Raw genomic sequence first — 16,523 nt, 5'->3', positions numbered from 1 at the left:
TCTCTGAACCAGTTAATTGAAGAGAGATTAACGTACTACCTGGAGTGTCTGTGGATTGAAGATACAGTGGATGTGTATGATCGATAACTGTAACTGATGCATTTGTTCCGGCGCTTCTTGTTCCATTTGTTTCAACATGAGTGTTATTCATCAACAAAGCCTAATTTTCCTTTACCTAACAATCCAATTCTCATAGATCTACTCCATAAAGCATAATTCTCTGAACCAATTAATTGAAGAGAGATTAACGTACTACCTGGAGTGTCTGTGGATTGAAGATATGGTAGATGTGTATGATCGATAACTGTAACTGATGCATTTGTTCCAGTGCTTCTTGTTCCATTTGTTTCAACATGAGTGTTGTTCATCAGCACATTTCCAACTCCTAATGACTCAGATGTATCTGTAGTTACATTCGTCATCTTAATTGAATATTGAATGAACTTTGAATACTGAGCCCTAGATTTTGTTTACACCTACTCGTGATTCACTTGAATTTGTTATGAATCTAGGTGTATTTTTGGAACCGAAGAAACAATCTAATCACTCGATGTTTAGCCTATGATCGTGTAAGGCTTTGATACCATGATAATTCCATTAATGGAGATTTGAAGCTAGTTAAGGTGAAGCTTGATGAAGAAGGAAGAAAAGAGAGGGAAATGAGAAAGAAGAAAGAAACGGTTATAAAGAGAGAAAATTTATATATTGTGTTGTAACTAATGAATCATGAGTATTGATATTTTCTTTGATACTAGTATATATACATCATTTAATCTACACATGCTACTTGAGTTAACTAACTCTAACATCTTAACCAACTAGGCTAGTTACACTCCTCAAACTAACCATGGTAGCTTGTCCACTATTTGTAGTTGCCAACAACATTTCACCCCTGATACATATTCTGCATATCTTCACAAACTTTGTTAACTCCAAAAGTTATTATTGAATCAACTCTAACCTTTTCTCTAATTGAGCTACCCAAGGATCGTTTTTTAATTAAAAATTTGTGGATATTAATACATGTTAATTACGTTATTAATACTTTACAAATCTATATGTACGAGGACAGCCAGGTGCATCACATTATTCAAATAAAAATATGAACCCCAAAATGTATTTAATGGTTAGTCAAAGCCCTCCAAATAAACACATGGAGATGCATCAAAATCTATCTGTTTTTGCCATTAAAAAAGGAGATATAAGCGGTAAAATTATGTAAGAACTGGTATTTTCTTCGATCTGTTTTTGCCAATCAAAACCACTCCATCGTATACGTGGAACATGTGCTAATTAAGACAATCAATTATATATGTAAGCTAAGAATCGGTTTTTATTACTCTCTTCATATATATATTATCTGTTTCTTCAAAAGAAGTTTTTACACTCTCATTGAGAAAGATAATCAATAACCCTTAATTATTCTAATTATTTACCTAAATAGTACTCCTTCCATCCTAATTTACATGGGGTTTGACCTATTTAGGGAGTCAAACAGCTCTTTCTTTGACTACGATTTTCTCCAGTTCTTTTCATATATTGTGAATTATTAATTATGCAGACTTATAATACTTTTTATGTTGTTTTCAAATATGTAGATTTTATTATAAAATACTCGAGGAGTCTATGTTTGAAATTGTAGTCAAGAAAGAGTTGTTTGACACCCAAATAGGTCAACCCTCATATAAATTGGGACGGAGGGAGTACCATTTATCTCTCTTAAACATCTTATATAATTAACACTTCATTAGCTAAAATAGAAGAGTATATTTGAAAATAAGCAATAAATGGTTCTTGATTTTCTAGAATGTGAAACATTTTAGAATAACTAAATTTAGAAATGAAATTTGAGACAGAAGGTACTCCCTCCGTCCCAATTTATGTGGCATCAATTGATTTGGTACGGAGTTTAAGAAAAAAAATGGAGACTTTTGAAATGTGTGGTCCAAAATAAGTCTTATATAAATGTGTGGTTGTAAATCATTTCATAAAGTTAAATTATTTCTAAATATAGAAAGATGACATTCTTTTCTGGACAGACCAAAAAGAAAATAGTGTCACATAAATTGAGACGGAAGGAGTAGTATAAATAAAGAAAGAAAATATAGATGTTGTTTACATTAAAATGCCACACTTCACCACCTGATACACAATTTGCGTATCTTCGCAAACTTTGTTGTCAACACCAAAATCTGCTCTTACCTTTTATAATTGAGCTACCCAACGACCACATTTGTTCTAATTTAAAATTTGTGGATAGTAACTTAATAATTAATTACGTTATAAATCCACATGTACGTTGACTGCGCGGTCCATCGCATTATTCAAAATTAAAAACAAAATGAAATAAACCCTCCAAATCAGACACATGGAGAAACATCAAAATCAAAAAGAGTGTTTTTTTTTTTTTTTTTTTGCTTCATTCTGTCATACAACTTTACTCCACTTTCATGCAACTACGTGGAAACTGACTTCATATTTCATAAGTAAGTGCCCATTCCTACTTACTCGTCAATTCAACTATATATTCCTAGTTCCCTCAACCCTCACTTCCATATCCATAACCTTGTCCATAATTTCACTCACAACACAACCTAAAAAAAAGAACCTTGATAGTAAAATGGAAGATCATCAAGAAAGTACCAATGTACACATGTATAGAGGAGTAAGGAAGAGAAAATGGGGGAAATGGGTGTCTGAGATACGCGAACCAGGGAAGAAAACTCGAATATGGTTGGGGAGTTATGAGACACCAGAGATGGCTGCTGCAGCCTATGATGTTGCTGCATTTCATCTAAAAGGTGAGAGAGCTAAGCTCAATTTCCCCGAATTACTAGATACTTTCCCCAAACCTTTAAGTTCAAGACCTGAAGATGTGCAAATGGCAGCTCATGAAGCAGCAATGAGGTTTAAACAGCCAACTCCGGTGCCACCCGAGGGCGGTGGTGGACCGGTGGGCCCGGTGAGGGTAGGTCTATCGGCGACTCAAATTCAAGCGATTAATGAATCGCCATTGGACTCGCCAAAAATGTGGATGGAGCAAGCTGGGGATTTATTACTGAGAGATCATGTTAGAGAATACACTAGTCCCTCGTCGTGTTCTTTTAATGACCCTATGGTTATGTGTGATGACATTGGTGGGTTTAAGGAGTTGGATGAAATGCAACAATATCATGATTCTATTTGGGATTTTTAATTAGGGGGAAAAATTCCATATGGCCCCTTTAAGTAATTATATTTTAGACAAAATTATTTGGGGCCAATTGAAGAAAAACAAAAGTTTATGCCATTCATCTTTTAGGCTATTGAATGGTATAAATTTGTGTGTCTCTTTAATTTATTTTTGTTTAACCCCCTTTCTGCAGAAATAGAGATTCTTTTGTAGAATAAATATTATTATTATATTCTTGAGAAGTCCATGAAGATGGACTAAATCAATATAAAGAGGATCATGATGGAGCCTATTGAGTTTAATTTTGCTTTTCTAATAGCCTTTATTTCTTTCCTTAATAAATTTTGGATGGGTCAAAGAATCTTCATCTATTTTAGAGTTTTTCCCGACATAACTTAGTTTATGTTTATGTTGTATGTCCCAGAAAATCACATCGAAAAGTATTTCACTTGACAAAATTGTAGTGTGAATCTTCCAGAATAGCTGATTCGCGGATTCCATTACATAATTATTTCTAGTTCTTTCTTTAAATTGTGTATAGATTATCTTGTTTAACACTTCAAAGTTTCATATTTCTCTATTTCTGTATTCGAGCAAGAATAACAGAAACTATATATTCGCCGAACTTTCATTTCTTAAAAAGGAAGAAGCCCCTGGACATAAATTATTTTCACTGAAGTTTGGGTCTGGGCACTTAGCAATCCCTACTTTCACAAGAAGAAAGAACTATAAACTACCTTGATTAGAACATCAAAAAGTAATTTTTTTGAGAATATACTAATATTCACTAGTAACTTGTGTATGTTGGCCGGAAAGAGAAAACACCAAATGAGGTACATGCTATTTTAAAAAGGACAAGTACATAGATAGCTATCAGGGTAAAAATATTGACAAGCGGATGACATAAAGTCAAAAGATACAGTGTAGCCAAACTGTGTATTATACATAATATAGACATTTATATTTATTATACATTTCATATATATAGTGCATACAAATTGTATGAGCACTGAATATTTATAAATAGTGTATATGTGTTATATACAATGTAAATGCACTTTTCATACAATATATATACATACATTTTTGTCATTACCCACCGTAGCCATTGTAATCCTCCACATCCCACTTTTCGTATAATTTATGTATAATAAATGTATAATCAACGTATACTCAATGTATAATGTTTACATACTAACTATGCACATATTTGCGGTATTATACACTATTTACACAATGTACAAATGAAGGAGCACCGAAGAACCGACAAACTTGGCTGGAAAAGATATCTTCTCCGATAGTGACACCACCACTAAACAGCCAGTCGCTCCTCTTCCACCATTGACCACCGAGCACAGCCTGTTTTGATCACCAAGGACACGCTGATACACTCTGGACAACACAACAACGAGCTCAAAAACATAGCACAACTCACAGCCTTCCCGTTCTTTCATAGGTTGCGACAAATAGCCACTGATCATTTGTCGTTGGTCTTACAGGTTATTAGATCCCATTAAAAATGACAATTGTGAACGACCCACACTCATGAACCCATGGATGAGGATTGAGAATATTTTGTCTTCTAATGAAAGTGCCTTCTTCACATACAGTGTCAGTACATTCAATAGAAATTATTTGGCCTTGAATCAATTCGGTGATTAAAAGATAGCCACAGTGAAGAGGAAGAGGGCAACAGGAAGTGAAGAAGCAGAAACAGTAGTTTAAGGGGCACTATATGTATTAGACCATTTTCAACAATGGTGGTCTCAGTGAAATTTTGAAAAGGGAAATAATTGGCGAAAGAACAAAGAGGAGAAAGTGAGGGATGAAATTTCAGGGTTGGACTATAATTTGTCTTTAATTTGGACCTAAAGTGTATTTTAGTTCAAATAGTCTAAAGTTGGTCGTTTAAATTGCTGGTAGCCATACTATATCCTTTTCCCTTTTGAAAAAATGTTACAAAATTTCTCCAAAATAGTTGCAACAGCAGCACCAAATAAGGACAGAGAGCAATAAAAAACAATTGAAGCTACGGGAAACTCACCCAAAAATGAGGTACAGTACTATTTATGATTCGAAAAACTGTAGTTACAAAATTTTATAAAGACCATTGTAGGTATGGACTATGGTAGATTTTTCACAATTCGACAACTTAACAAGTGGTACGTAGTATATTGTATTAGATGATGGACAACTTAAATCTGTCTTTGAAAATTATTGAGTTTAAATCTCAGCTAGAAAGGAGGCTTGAGAGTGTTTTAGATATAAATTGCAAGTTGTACCATAATGACATGATTAGTTAAAAGTAAACAAATAGCCAACATCTTCATTATGGCCATGTTTTGCACATAACTTGGCCATACACGTTGATTTTATTGTAAGATTGTTAAAACTTACAAGGGAATGGAATGGCTGATTAAGTGGTGAGGTTTTAACTTTTAAGTCAAAATGGAATGAATAACATCACTTGTTATTATCATCAATAAAAGTTTTGGGTCAAAACAATTATTGGTCGGATAAAGACCAGAACTGTAAAGTACTTCGTCGGTATATACTTTGCAAATGAGAAACCAAACTTACCTTACTAATCCGGAGGTGCACTGGGATGAATCACTGAGAATTCGATATATTAGTTCTTCAATACGTAACACATTTTTGTCTGAGAAAAAAATAAATAAAGTTTCTCATACTCATATTTACACCAAAGGAATAATTAATAACATGTCATGTGTTTTATGCATATACTTTTATTACTTGATCATATGTAGTTTATTAATGTACTTCAATTTATTATCTACTCACAGTAAAAATATGTGATTTAATGTAAACACTTGGTGTGTCTAAACTTTTCCAAAACCCACATGTTTTTATATGGACTAGTTTCTGATCATCTATCATACTAACTAAAAGGACTTGACAAAAAGCCTTGTAATTTCAAGATATATTTTGAAATTATCCTTACAAAAATGAATAATGAATGATAAACTTTAAATCTACCATACTAACGTAAAAGATTTGAAAAAAGCCTTCTAAAAATCAATTTGCAATATTCTTATAAAAATGAATAATGAGTGAGAAACTTTAAACCTACCATACTTGTAAAAAACTAACCTGCAATATCGTTACAAAAATTAATAACAGACGATAAATAATTATTAAATTTAAACGTTGTTTGTACAGATACGACACCTCTATTGATCTCAATGCTCACATTGGATTTGCTTATTGGCCAGGTGTTTGATCCCTGCTGCATCGACGAGGGGTGGTGGGTTTTAGCACAACACCACCCCACACGCCCGCATCTTGATATAGTGTATCGGGTCGGTATTTACCATTGCGTTAGGCTTGGTCGGATACAGCACGATCGGGCCTTTCTGACGGCCATGGTCGAGCGGTGGAGGCTAGAGACACACACCTTTCTTCTCCACATTAGTGAGACCACGATCATGCTATAGGATATGGAGGTCATGTTTGGATGGCGGATAGATGGAGACCCAGTGTACAGTCAGCAGAAGTCTCAAGCTAGGACTTTTGCGCGTGGAGTTGACCGGGCTCACCGAATTCCAACCGCTGAACGCTCATATATCGGGTCACAGTCAAATGAGTGTATCTTCCCTGCCGCACACTTGTATCAGCACACTGTGGCAGATAGGGGTGGGCATAGTTTGGGTCAACCCGAAATCCAAACGGAAATGTGAGTTTTGAGAATATTTGGTTTGGATTTTTGGATTATAGATTGGACGTCAGATTTTATTATTAAATTTTTTGGATATCGGATTTAGTACTTCGTATTTTTGGATATCCAAAAATCCGAAATATTTATATCTTATATTCAACCCTACTCATATTATAAGTGGCAAAAACTAATTAGTCTAAAGGTCTAATAGATTAGTACTCTACAGCCCTATCCATTATAATATTAATTCCAATATAGAATTTTATACTAAATTAAATATAATGCATGGCTTGCAAAGTTGGAGTTTACTTCACTACTTTAAGAATAAGGCAGCTTCCAATGAAACAGAAGGAATAATTTAGAACTGAACTACGTGACTTGATACATTTTGGTTTAGCGGTAACAATTATTTGCTGAATCTACATATTTGGTTTCACATAATGCTAAGACCTACATATTCAACTATATTTCCTACCTTTTCAAAATTAAAATGATCTTTCATGAAGGGACATTGCTTTGAGGTATTGTGACTTTTTATGATATTGGTTGAAAGAAAACTCGTATAAAGATAAGATCGATCACAAAATGGTATCTTTAATTTGTTGGTTAATTAATAGGATGAACAACTAAAATTTCAATGTGATAAGAAAAGGAAAACACTATTATGCTTATGCTTCTCAAGAGAGTTTGCCATAAATTTGATAAGTGAACTCCCATATATAGTGTAAATTGTAACAAACCCGAACCTTAATTGTTTGCCCAAGAGGCATGACCCGACACTTTTCTTTCAAAAAAATTTGGCCGTTTTGATCGTTTAAAGCATCAATAGCTAATCGCAGGAATGCCCTTATTTTGGAGTGGTCTTTAATTTTTGTCCATTAAATTGGTGGTCCTTAATTTTCGTCCTTCGTTAGAACCTCTTGGTTTCCGGTTCGAACCCCCGCTTAGTCAAAAAAAATTTTAAAAAAAAAAATCGCCAGAATTTTGCATGATTCGGGCAGAGTTTCAACTCTGGATTGAGCTCCTCTCCATTTCCCTTCTCTCCATTTTCCCCAAGTTCTATCTTGGATTAGAGACACATGATATGGGTTAAAATTAATGGCTAAGATTTAATTGACTAAAATAAGGCCCTAACCATGATTACATAATTAATAACTTATCCATAATTATATTAGAATAATTTTCTCTCTCTTCCTATTTACTTTTCCTACCCAAGAAATATCTTTTCTGATTTATCCAATTATTTTTTGCCACTTAATTTTTTTCCCCTAATAGACCCAATATTCAATTGGTGATATTTTCCATTTTTTCAATTATGATGCTTACTAATTTACATAATATAGGCCCCATTATTCAATTGGTAATTGTATATTTTCGAAAAGAGTTGTCTATTTTTACGGAAAATATCACCATTAAAGAGTTGTCATGATTGCAAAAAAAGAAGGAATATTAAAATAGGAAGAGAGAGAGAGAGAACATTTTAATATATTTATGGATAAGTTATTAATTATATAAACTATGGTTAGGGCCTTGTGTTTAGTCGATTAAATCATAGTCATTAATTCTAACCCATGCCATGTGTCTCTAATCTAACATAGAACTTGGGGAAAATGGAGAGAAGGGAAATGGAGAGGAGTCCGATCCTTCAACTCTACCTTAAGGTAGAGTTTTGGCCAAAACTCTGCCTTAAGGAGGAGTTTTGAAGGCAAAAGGCAAAATTCTGTTTCGCGAATCCAAACCTCTGCCTTGCGAAATTCCTTTTTTTTTTTTTTACTAAGCCGGAATTCGAACCCAGAACAGGCGAAGAGCAAAAATTAAAGATCACCCCAGAAGAAGGACAATCCGCGCAAAAAGATGATTTCATTTTCAAACTTGTTATGAAACGTTACTTACAGGGCCTTGCGCCTTATTTAAGTTCATTTTTTTGCGCGGATTGCCCTTCGTTTGGGGTGGTCTTTAAATTTTGCCCCTCAAATTTGTGGTCTTTAAATTTTGCCCTTCATATTTGTGGTCTTTAAGTTTTTTTTTTTTTTTGCCCTTTGCTTGGAAAGGTGGAAGAATATATGATTCACAGGTTCGAATCCCCGCTCAGGCATAAAATAAAAAAATAATTTCGCAAGGCAGAATTGGGGGAGTGTATGTCGAATCCGGCATACAATCTTTAAGGAAAAGTTAAAGTTATGCCGGATCCGGCATAACTAAACATAACTAAAGTCGCCCTCCGGCGGACTTTTAGTTAAACACACTAAAAGTGCGCCGGATGGGGTGATAACTAAAATAACTAAAAGTACGCCCTCCAGGCATATTCGGCTTGCATTTCTAAGAAAGTATGCCTCGATCGAGCTTGCATTTTTAATCTTCTTATGCGAGATATTGTTCCAACTCACATGCTTAATCTCGGTTTACAAATTAACAACAATTAACATAAGTATGAATTCGACTTGAGACAAGCAACCCAAGCGATATGTCCAACTTAACGGAATATAGAGTACTAGATTTTTTCGAATACGAGCTATTAAATTTAAAGTAACCATAAAACTTTGCGTCCATGACGGTGAGTTTGTGGTAATTAAGTTATATCCCAAAGAAATTAACAAATCAATATTCTGTGATTCGTGTGGATCCTCATATATATACTTTAAAACCTAACAATAAATTGTTCGAATTAAGGGAATAGTAGTTAGTATCTCACGTTAATGACAATGGGTTCGTGCCTACGTGGTGTTTAACAATTAACATCTTTATACAATGCAACCCATAATTAGTTTGGAATGACAAATACATATATATGCTTCAAGGCAAAGTACGCCCATAAGGCATAAGTATGCCCCCATCGGCATAAGTTTGATAATTCGTTAACAAATTTATGCCGATGGGGGCATACTTTTAATGGGCAAACTTGTATCTTGGACCGGCATAAATTTGTGAAGGAATTACCAAAGTTATCTTAAGCAAGCATACTTATATGTAAGTACATGAGGCATAAGTATGCGTGTCATTTATAACTTTAATTCCTTCATAAGTGTATGCTTAGATGGGGGCATAGCGAAATTTAAACTCTGCCTTGCGAATTTTTTTTAAAATTTTGACTGTGTGGGGGTTCGAACCTGGAACCCATGGGGTTTATGCGAAGGGCAAAATTTAAAGATTTCAAATATGAGGGGCAAAATTTAAAGACCACCCTAAAAGAAGGGCAATTCTGCGAATTGCCCATTTAAGTTTACAAAGCATATAAAATATTTTGACCAAATTTTTTATTAAGTGTGTTTTCTTTTCCACATAAAGAAAATATTTTTTATTAAAGTAGGAAAACAAAATAAAAATCCTTGAATGCTCCTCGTACTTTCTTAAATAAAGGACAAATATGTACCAAATATTATTAATTGCAAGCTTACTTCATGGCGACTGATTAAAATACGAGCTTTTTCTGCCAAGGGGGAAGCACAGAAGCTTTACTCTAAAATACGTTACGTACCATCTAGTTATTGATAAATTATTCTTTTGAATAATCTATTCCTCATAGATAGACCAAGTCAAACCTTGAAAATGCAAATCATGAAACCGTGTATTACATTTGATCAAAATCCTTTTACGAACTCTTCATTTGTTTCTATTTTATTTTTAGTGATTTACTTTTTTTCCATCATATTTAGTGATTAATTTACTTCATTGAGTCTATTTTGTACTTATCTTTTAACCTTAAGCAAAGGTTAATTTATTGGTCGCCGCCAGCACAAGCAAGATCAAAAGATTGAAAATATAAAGTTTGACTTTAGCTTTTAATTTCCCAAGCATAATATTAGTGGTAGTGAGTAGTGACACGTTGTTTCTGGAGAGCTAAACTTATTTCTTCTCTAATGATCTAAAATAGATAGTTGTAAAATTTATGTTTGGATTATGATTATAGACTAGTATTATTTGAATATGACATAAGAAACGGTCAATCTAATGATTCATTAAGGTATTAATATAGCCTTCTAAATATTCGGAGTGGCAACTTAAAAAGTCGTTCTCGCTTACAAAATGTAGAAATTAAAGTTGAGCAGTTTCAAGTTAATGAATATTCCGAAATAGAACGAGAAAAAAAATGAAGAACTCCAATTAAGAAATAGTTTCGATTAAGAAAATTCGACAAGGTAATTTTAGGAAATTTTAATGTCGAAAATTCTAAACAGCGCAACATAAGCACTAAAAATATATGACAAGTGATGTTTTCTTCAATCTATTTTTATTCAATTAAAACGACTGCATTATATATATACATTTTTTTTTTTATAATATAGTGGAATCAATGCTTGGAACCTATCTTAACAAAATCGATTATATAAAAAGTTGAGTTATTTTATATTATGCTTTCTGCTTCATATTATCTGTCTTTTGACTTCATATTTTTGAAATATTAAATATTAAATATTTCAAAACAAATGAGTATACTAAAACGAAATAATAATATTTGGGACCGATGATTTCAAAGAAAGAAAAATATAGATGTTTTTTCCACTAGATTTTTCTTAAAAGGCCACATTTCACCGCCTGATACATATTCTGCATACCTTCACAACTTTGTTGTCAACTCCAGAAGTTATTATTGAATCAACTCTCAACCTTTTCTCTAATTGAGCTACCCAAGGATCCCTTTTTAATTTAAAATTTGTGGATATTAATACATGCTAATTACGTTATTAATACTTTACAAATCCATATGTAAGAGGACAGTTAGGTGCATCACATTATTGAAATAACAAATGAACCCCAAAAATGTATTTACTGGTCAGTCAAAGCCCTCCAAATCAAACGCATGGAGATACATCAAAATCTATCTCTGTTTTTGCCATTAAAAGGAGATATAAGCGCTTAAATTATATAAGAACTGATATTTTATTCGATCTGTTTTTGCCAATCAAAACCACTCCATCATGTACGACGTGAAACATGTGCTAATTAAGACAATCAATTATGTATGTAAGCTAAGAATCGGTTTTTATTACTCTCTTCGATTCATATACTCCATATATTATCTGTTTTTTAAAAAGAAGTTTTTACACACTCATAATGAAAGATAATCAATAACCCTTAATTATTCAAGTATTTACCTAAATAGTGCCCGTTTATCTTGAAATAACCTAAATAGAATAATGACTGATTTTAATGGTCATTAAATCCCCTTTAATGACCCGGTTAATGGCTCAATAAATCCTTCTTTGACCCTTCAGATTTTCGGCCTATATAAACCACTCTTCTTGGTGAATTGTTTACACACTGAAATATTCATTCTCCTCATCTTTTCATCTTGAGTTATTTTATGGGCAATCGTTTTTGTACAACTCCAAACTTTCAGCCACGAGTGCACGTGTTTGGAAGAGTTGTGGAGCCTTGGGGAGTGACCGGCCCTAACGATTTTCACCGGAGCAGTGGCGGAGCCACTCATGGCCAAGGGTGGTCACCTGCACCTACCCTTGGCTGGAAAATGATACTAGTATATGGATTAGATATTATCGATATAGCTAACAAGATATAAATTAAATTTTGAACACCCTTAAAATAATTGAGATAGATAGCTTAGAGGTAAAGGGTGTTCAATTTTACCTAAAAGTCACGGTTTAAAGCTTGCGTCAAACGTTGGTCATCTTCTTTCTTTAAAAGAAAACTTACAAACAATGTCTGAAGCTAATTGGTTGATTTGTTTGCACTTTTTTCTTCCATGTTCCGACTATAACTTATTTATATTTGAGTTATGATTTGCATTTGGTTTATTCATATGTTGGTTTGGGGTTACATTGGACTCATTTGTTAAAGCTCCTTTAGTCTTTCTTCTTTCCTTCCTATTTCCTAGAAAAGAAGATGTATTGTTAAAAAGAAGACAACGAGGTCTAATAGCAAGTTAGCTACTGCTTATTTTGTTCTCTTTTCTTTTTTAATTGCTTCTATGAACATTTTAATTATCCAACTTTGTTCTCTTTCTTTCTTTTTTTTCAAAGAAAATTAATTTGTCGTTATCTCTCGTTTCGTAACATTCTCCGAATGCCCCTTGTTGTTCTCCGCTTGTGGGATTACGTGCACTGGGTATGTTGTTGTTTGTTGTTGCTGGCATTTGATACTGTAATCACCGTAAGAGTTTTCTAGCAATGAAATTTATAAAGAATAACTTGCGAAATCAAATGGACCATAAATTTTTAGGCAGGTGTGCAGTGATGATGTTAAAAAAAAATTTGTTGTACTCATTCATCGGAAAAAAATTATATATACTTGTCAACATTTGAACAACCTTACCAATATTTCTGGCTCCGCCACTGCACCGGAGTCGGGCCGAAATCGCTTTCAAGGCAGTGGCTTGCCACGACACAGCGATTTAATTCGATAAGTTAATTCTATTATTTTGTTCAAATTTTTATTGATATTGTTAATATTTCCAACAATTAACACTTCATTAGCTAAAATAGAAGAGTATATTTGAAAAATAAGCAATAAATGGTTATTGAATTTCTAGAATGTGAAATATTTTAGAATAACTAAATTTAGAAATAAAATTTTAGACGGCAGGTAGTATAAATTAAGGAAGAAAGAAAATATAGATGCTGTTTTTTTTCACATTAAAATGCGACATAAAATATAGATGTTGTTTACATTAAAAAGCCACATTTCACCACCTGATACACAATTTGCGTATCTTCGCAAACTTTGTTGTCATTTTGTCAACACCGAAATCTTCTCTGACTTTTTTTAATTGAGCTACCCAACGACCACATTTGTTCTAATTTAAAATTTGTGGATAGTACTTAATACATACTAATTACGTTATAAATCCACATGTATGTGGACTGCGGGGTCCACCACATTATTCAAAATTAAAAAAATGAAATAAACCCTCCAAATCAGACAGACGGAGAAACATCAAAATCAAAAAGAGTGTTTTTTTTTTTTTTTTTTTTTTTGGCTTCATTCTGCCATACAACTTTACTCCACTTTCATGCAACTACGTGGAAACTCACTTCATATTTCATAACCAAGTGCCCATTCCTACTTACTCGTCAATTCAACTATATATTCCTAGTTCCCTCAGCCCTCACTTCCATATCCATAGCCTTGTCCATATTTTCACTGACAACACAACCTTAAAACAAAAAAAAACAAAAAAAAGAACCTTGATAGTAAAATGGAAGATCATCAAGAAAGTACCAATGTACACATGTATAGAGGAGTAAGGAAGAGAAAATGGGGGAAATGGGTGTCTGAGATACGCGAACCAGGGAAGAAAACTCGAATATGGCTGGGGAGTTATGATACACCAGAGATGGCTGCTGCAGCCTATGATGTTGCTGCATTTCATCTAAAAGGTGAGAGAGCTAAGCTCAATTTCCCCGAATTACTAGATACTTTCCCCAAACCTTTAAGTTCAAGACCTGAAGATGTGCAAATGGCAGCTCATGAAGCGGCAATGAGGTTCAAACGTCCAACTCCGATGCCACCCGAGGGCGGTGGTGGCCCGGTGGGCCCGGTGAGGGTAGGTCTATCTGCGAGTCAAATTCAGGCGATTAATGAATCGCCATTGGACTCGCCAAAAATGTGGATGGAGCAAGCCGGGGATTTATTACTGAGAGATCATGTTAGAGAATACACCTGTCCCTCGTCGTATTCTTTTAATGACCCTATGGTTATGTGTGATGACATTGGTGGGTTTAAGGAGTTGGATGAAATGCAACAATATCATGATTCTATTTGGGATTTTTAATTAGGGGGAAAAAATTCCATATGGCCCCTTTAAGTAATTATATTTTAGACAAAATTATTTGGGGCCAATTGAAGAAAAACAAAAGTTTATGCCATTCATCTTTTAGGCTATTGAATGGTATAAATTTTTTGTGTCCCTTTAATTTATTTTTGTTTAACCCCTTTTCTGCAGAAATAGAGATTCTTTTGTAGAATAAATATTATTATGGTATTCTTGAGAAGTCCATGAAGATGGACTAAATCAATATAAAGAGGATAATGGTGGAGCCTATTGAATTTAATTTAATTTGCTTTTCTAGTAGCCTTTATTTCTTCCTTAATAAATTTTGGATGGGTCAAAGAATCTTCATCTATTTTAGAGATTTCCCGACATAACTTAGTATATGTTTATGTTGTATGTCCCAGAAAATCACATCGAAAATATCTTACTTTTTTAAAATTGTAGTGTGAATCTTCTAGAATAGCTGATTCGCGGATTCCATTACATAATTATTTCTAGTTCTTTCTTTAAATTGTGTATACATTATCGATTTTAGCACTTCAAAGTTTCATATTTCTCTATTTCTGTTTTCTGGTAAGGATAACACAAACTATATATTCACCAAACTTTCATTTCTTAAAAAGGAAGAAGCCCCTGGACATTAATTATTTTCACTGAATTTTGGGTCTGGGCACTTAGCAATCCCAACTTTCACAACAAGAAAGAACTATAAACTACCTTGATTAGAATATCAAAAAGTAAAATTTTTGAGAATATACTAATATTCACTAGTAACTTGTGTATGCTGGCTGGAAAGAGAAAACACCAAATGAGGTACATACTATTTCGAAAAGAGATAAGTATTGTCCAATACCCTTCGCCCATTTAGTTTTTCAATTTTAGTTCAACTATTTATTTTTTACCCAAATTAGCTCAAATTGTACGGAAAAAGTAAAGGTTTTGTACCCATTTGTCCAAATTCAATTATTTTGAAGGCAAAATACATCAAATCACTCTTAAACTACACCCAAAATGTCGATATCACACCTAAACTATACGGGCGACCTATTACACACCTGAACATCTAAAAACTGAAATTATTCGCACCCTGGAAGGCATTATACCACTTTTTACGATGTGTGGTGTTCCACACGCGCATCCACGTACGTTACTGCGTGAAATAAAATAAATTTTATTACTTCTAGTACTGTTTCTTTTTTCTATTTTCTATTTTTTTAATTTACACTATTTTCTTTTTCCTTTTTTTCTATACTCATCACAAAAACTCCATTATCACTGGTGGCATATCACCATTCCCAAACCCAATCATCAATTCCATCATCACCATCAAATTTACTAGTTATAAACAAAGATGCCATCACCACCAACTTATGGACCACCATAAAAAAAAAAAAAAAAAAAAAAAAAAAAACGATTCTGCCGCAAAAATCCGGCCAAGATGCTTGGGACAATTCTCTCCTCTCGAGTTTTGCACAAAATTCAATCTTTGCTATTTCTTGGACCGTTCCTCTCTCTCTCTCTCTCTCTCTCTCTGTGTGTGTGTGTAAAATTCTCTCTTGATTTTGCACCGAATTAGTCTTTGGTGGTGGTTTTGGTGGAAGGTGATGAAATTGATGATGGTGGTCGACATTTTTGGTGGTGGCGGTGGTCTTTTGTGGTATTTGGTGATGGGTGTTGAAATAGGTGATGGTGGTGTTGTGACTTTTGGTAGTGGAAGGTTTGGTAGTGGTGAAATTGGTATGATTTTGGAAGGGTGGGGTTTATAGGGGTAGTGAAATCCATGGTGGGTGTGTACGGATTTGATTGTGGATAGTGAAAAAGATTAAGTTGGTGAAGAAAATAACATGGTGAATTTCTTCTATATGGATTGATGAAGAATTGTGAAGATCATTATGAATTGATGAAGTTATTGTAGAGAATTGTTATAAAAAAAATGAAGTAGAAAG

General features: G+C 33.7%; 2 protein-coding genes across 2 annotated transcripts; both read left to right on the top strand.

Moving 5' to 3' along the window:
* The first annotated feature begins 2,579 nt into the window (after positions 1-2,579).
* LOC132043144 (ethylene-responsive transcription factor ERF022-like) lies at positions 2,580-3,622 on the top strand. Its single transcript, XM_059433629.1, has one exon. The coding sequence runs from the start codon at positions 2,621-2,623 to the stop codon at positions 3,194-3,196; it is 576 nt and encodes a 191-aa protein (XP_059289612.1). The 5' UTR covers positions 2,580-2,620; the 3' UTR covers positions 3,197-3,622.
* Positions 3,623-13,907: 10,285 nt separating this feature from the next.
* LOC132043153 (ethylene-responsive transcription factor ERF022-like) lies at positions 13,908-14,854 on the top strand. Its single transcript, XM_059433645.1, has one exon. It carries the CDS (start codon positions 14,002-14,004, stop codon positions 14,575-14,577), a length of 576 nt encoding a protein of 191 aa, XP_059289628.1. The 5' UTR covers positions 13,908-14,001; the 3' UTR covers positions 14,578-14,854.
* Positions 14,855-16,523: the final 1,669 nt, after the last annotated feature.

Source organism: Lycium ferocissimum, unplaced genomic scaffold (genome assembly GCF_029784015.1).
Source record: "Lycium ferocissimum isolate CSIRO_LF1 unplaced genomic scaffold, AGI_CSIRO_Lferr_CH_V1 ctg215, whole genome shotgun sequence".
Lineage (NCBI taxonomy): Eukaryota > Viridiplantae > Streptophyta > Magnoliopsida > Solanales > Solanaceae > Lycium > Lycium ferocissimum.
Note: the sequence above shows the minus strand (reverse complement) of the source record. Positions and strands in the feature narration are given on the sequence as shown.

What these genes read in the sequence shown, in the direction of transcription:
- LOC132043153 (XM_059433645.1), top strand. Translation starts at nt 14,002, where the DNA reads ATGGAAGATCATCAAGAAAGTACCAATGTACACATGTATAGAGGAGTA.
- LOC132043144 (XM_059433629.1), top strand. Translation starts at nt 2,621, where the DNA reads ATGGAAGATCATCAAGAAAGTACCAATGTACACATGTATAGAGGAGTA.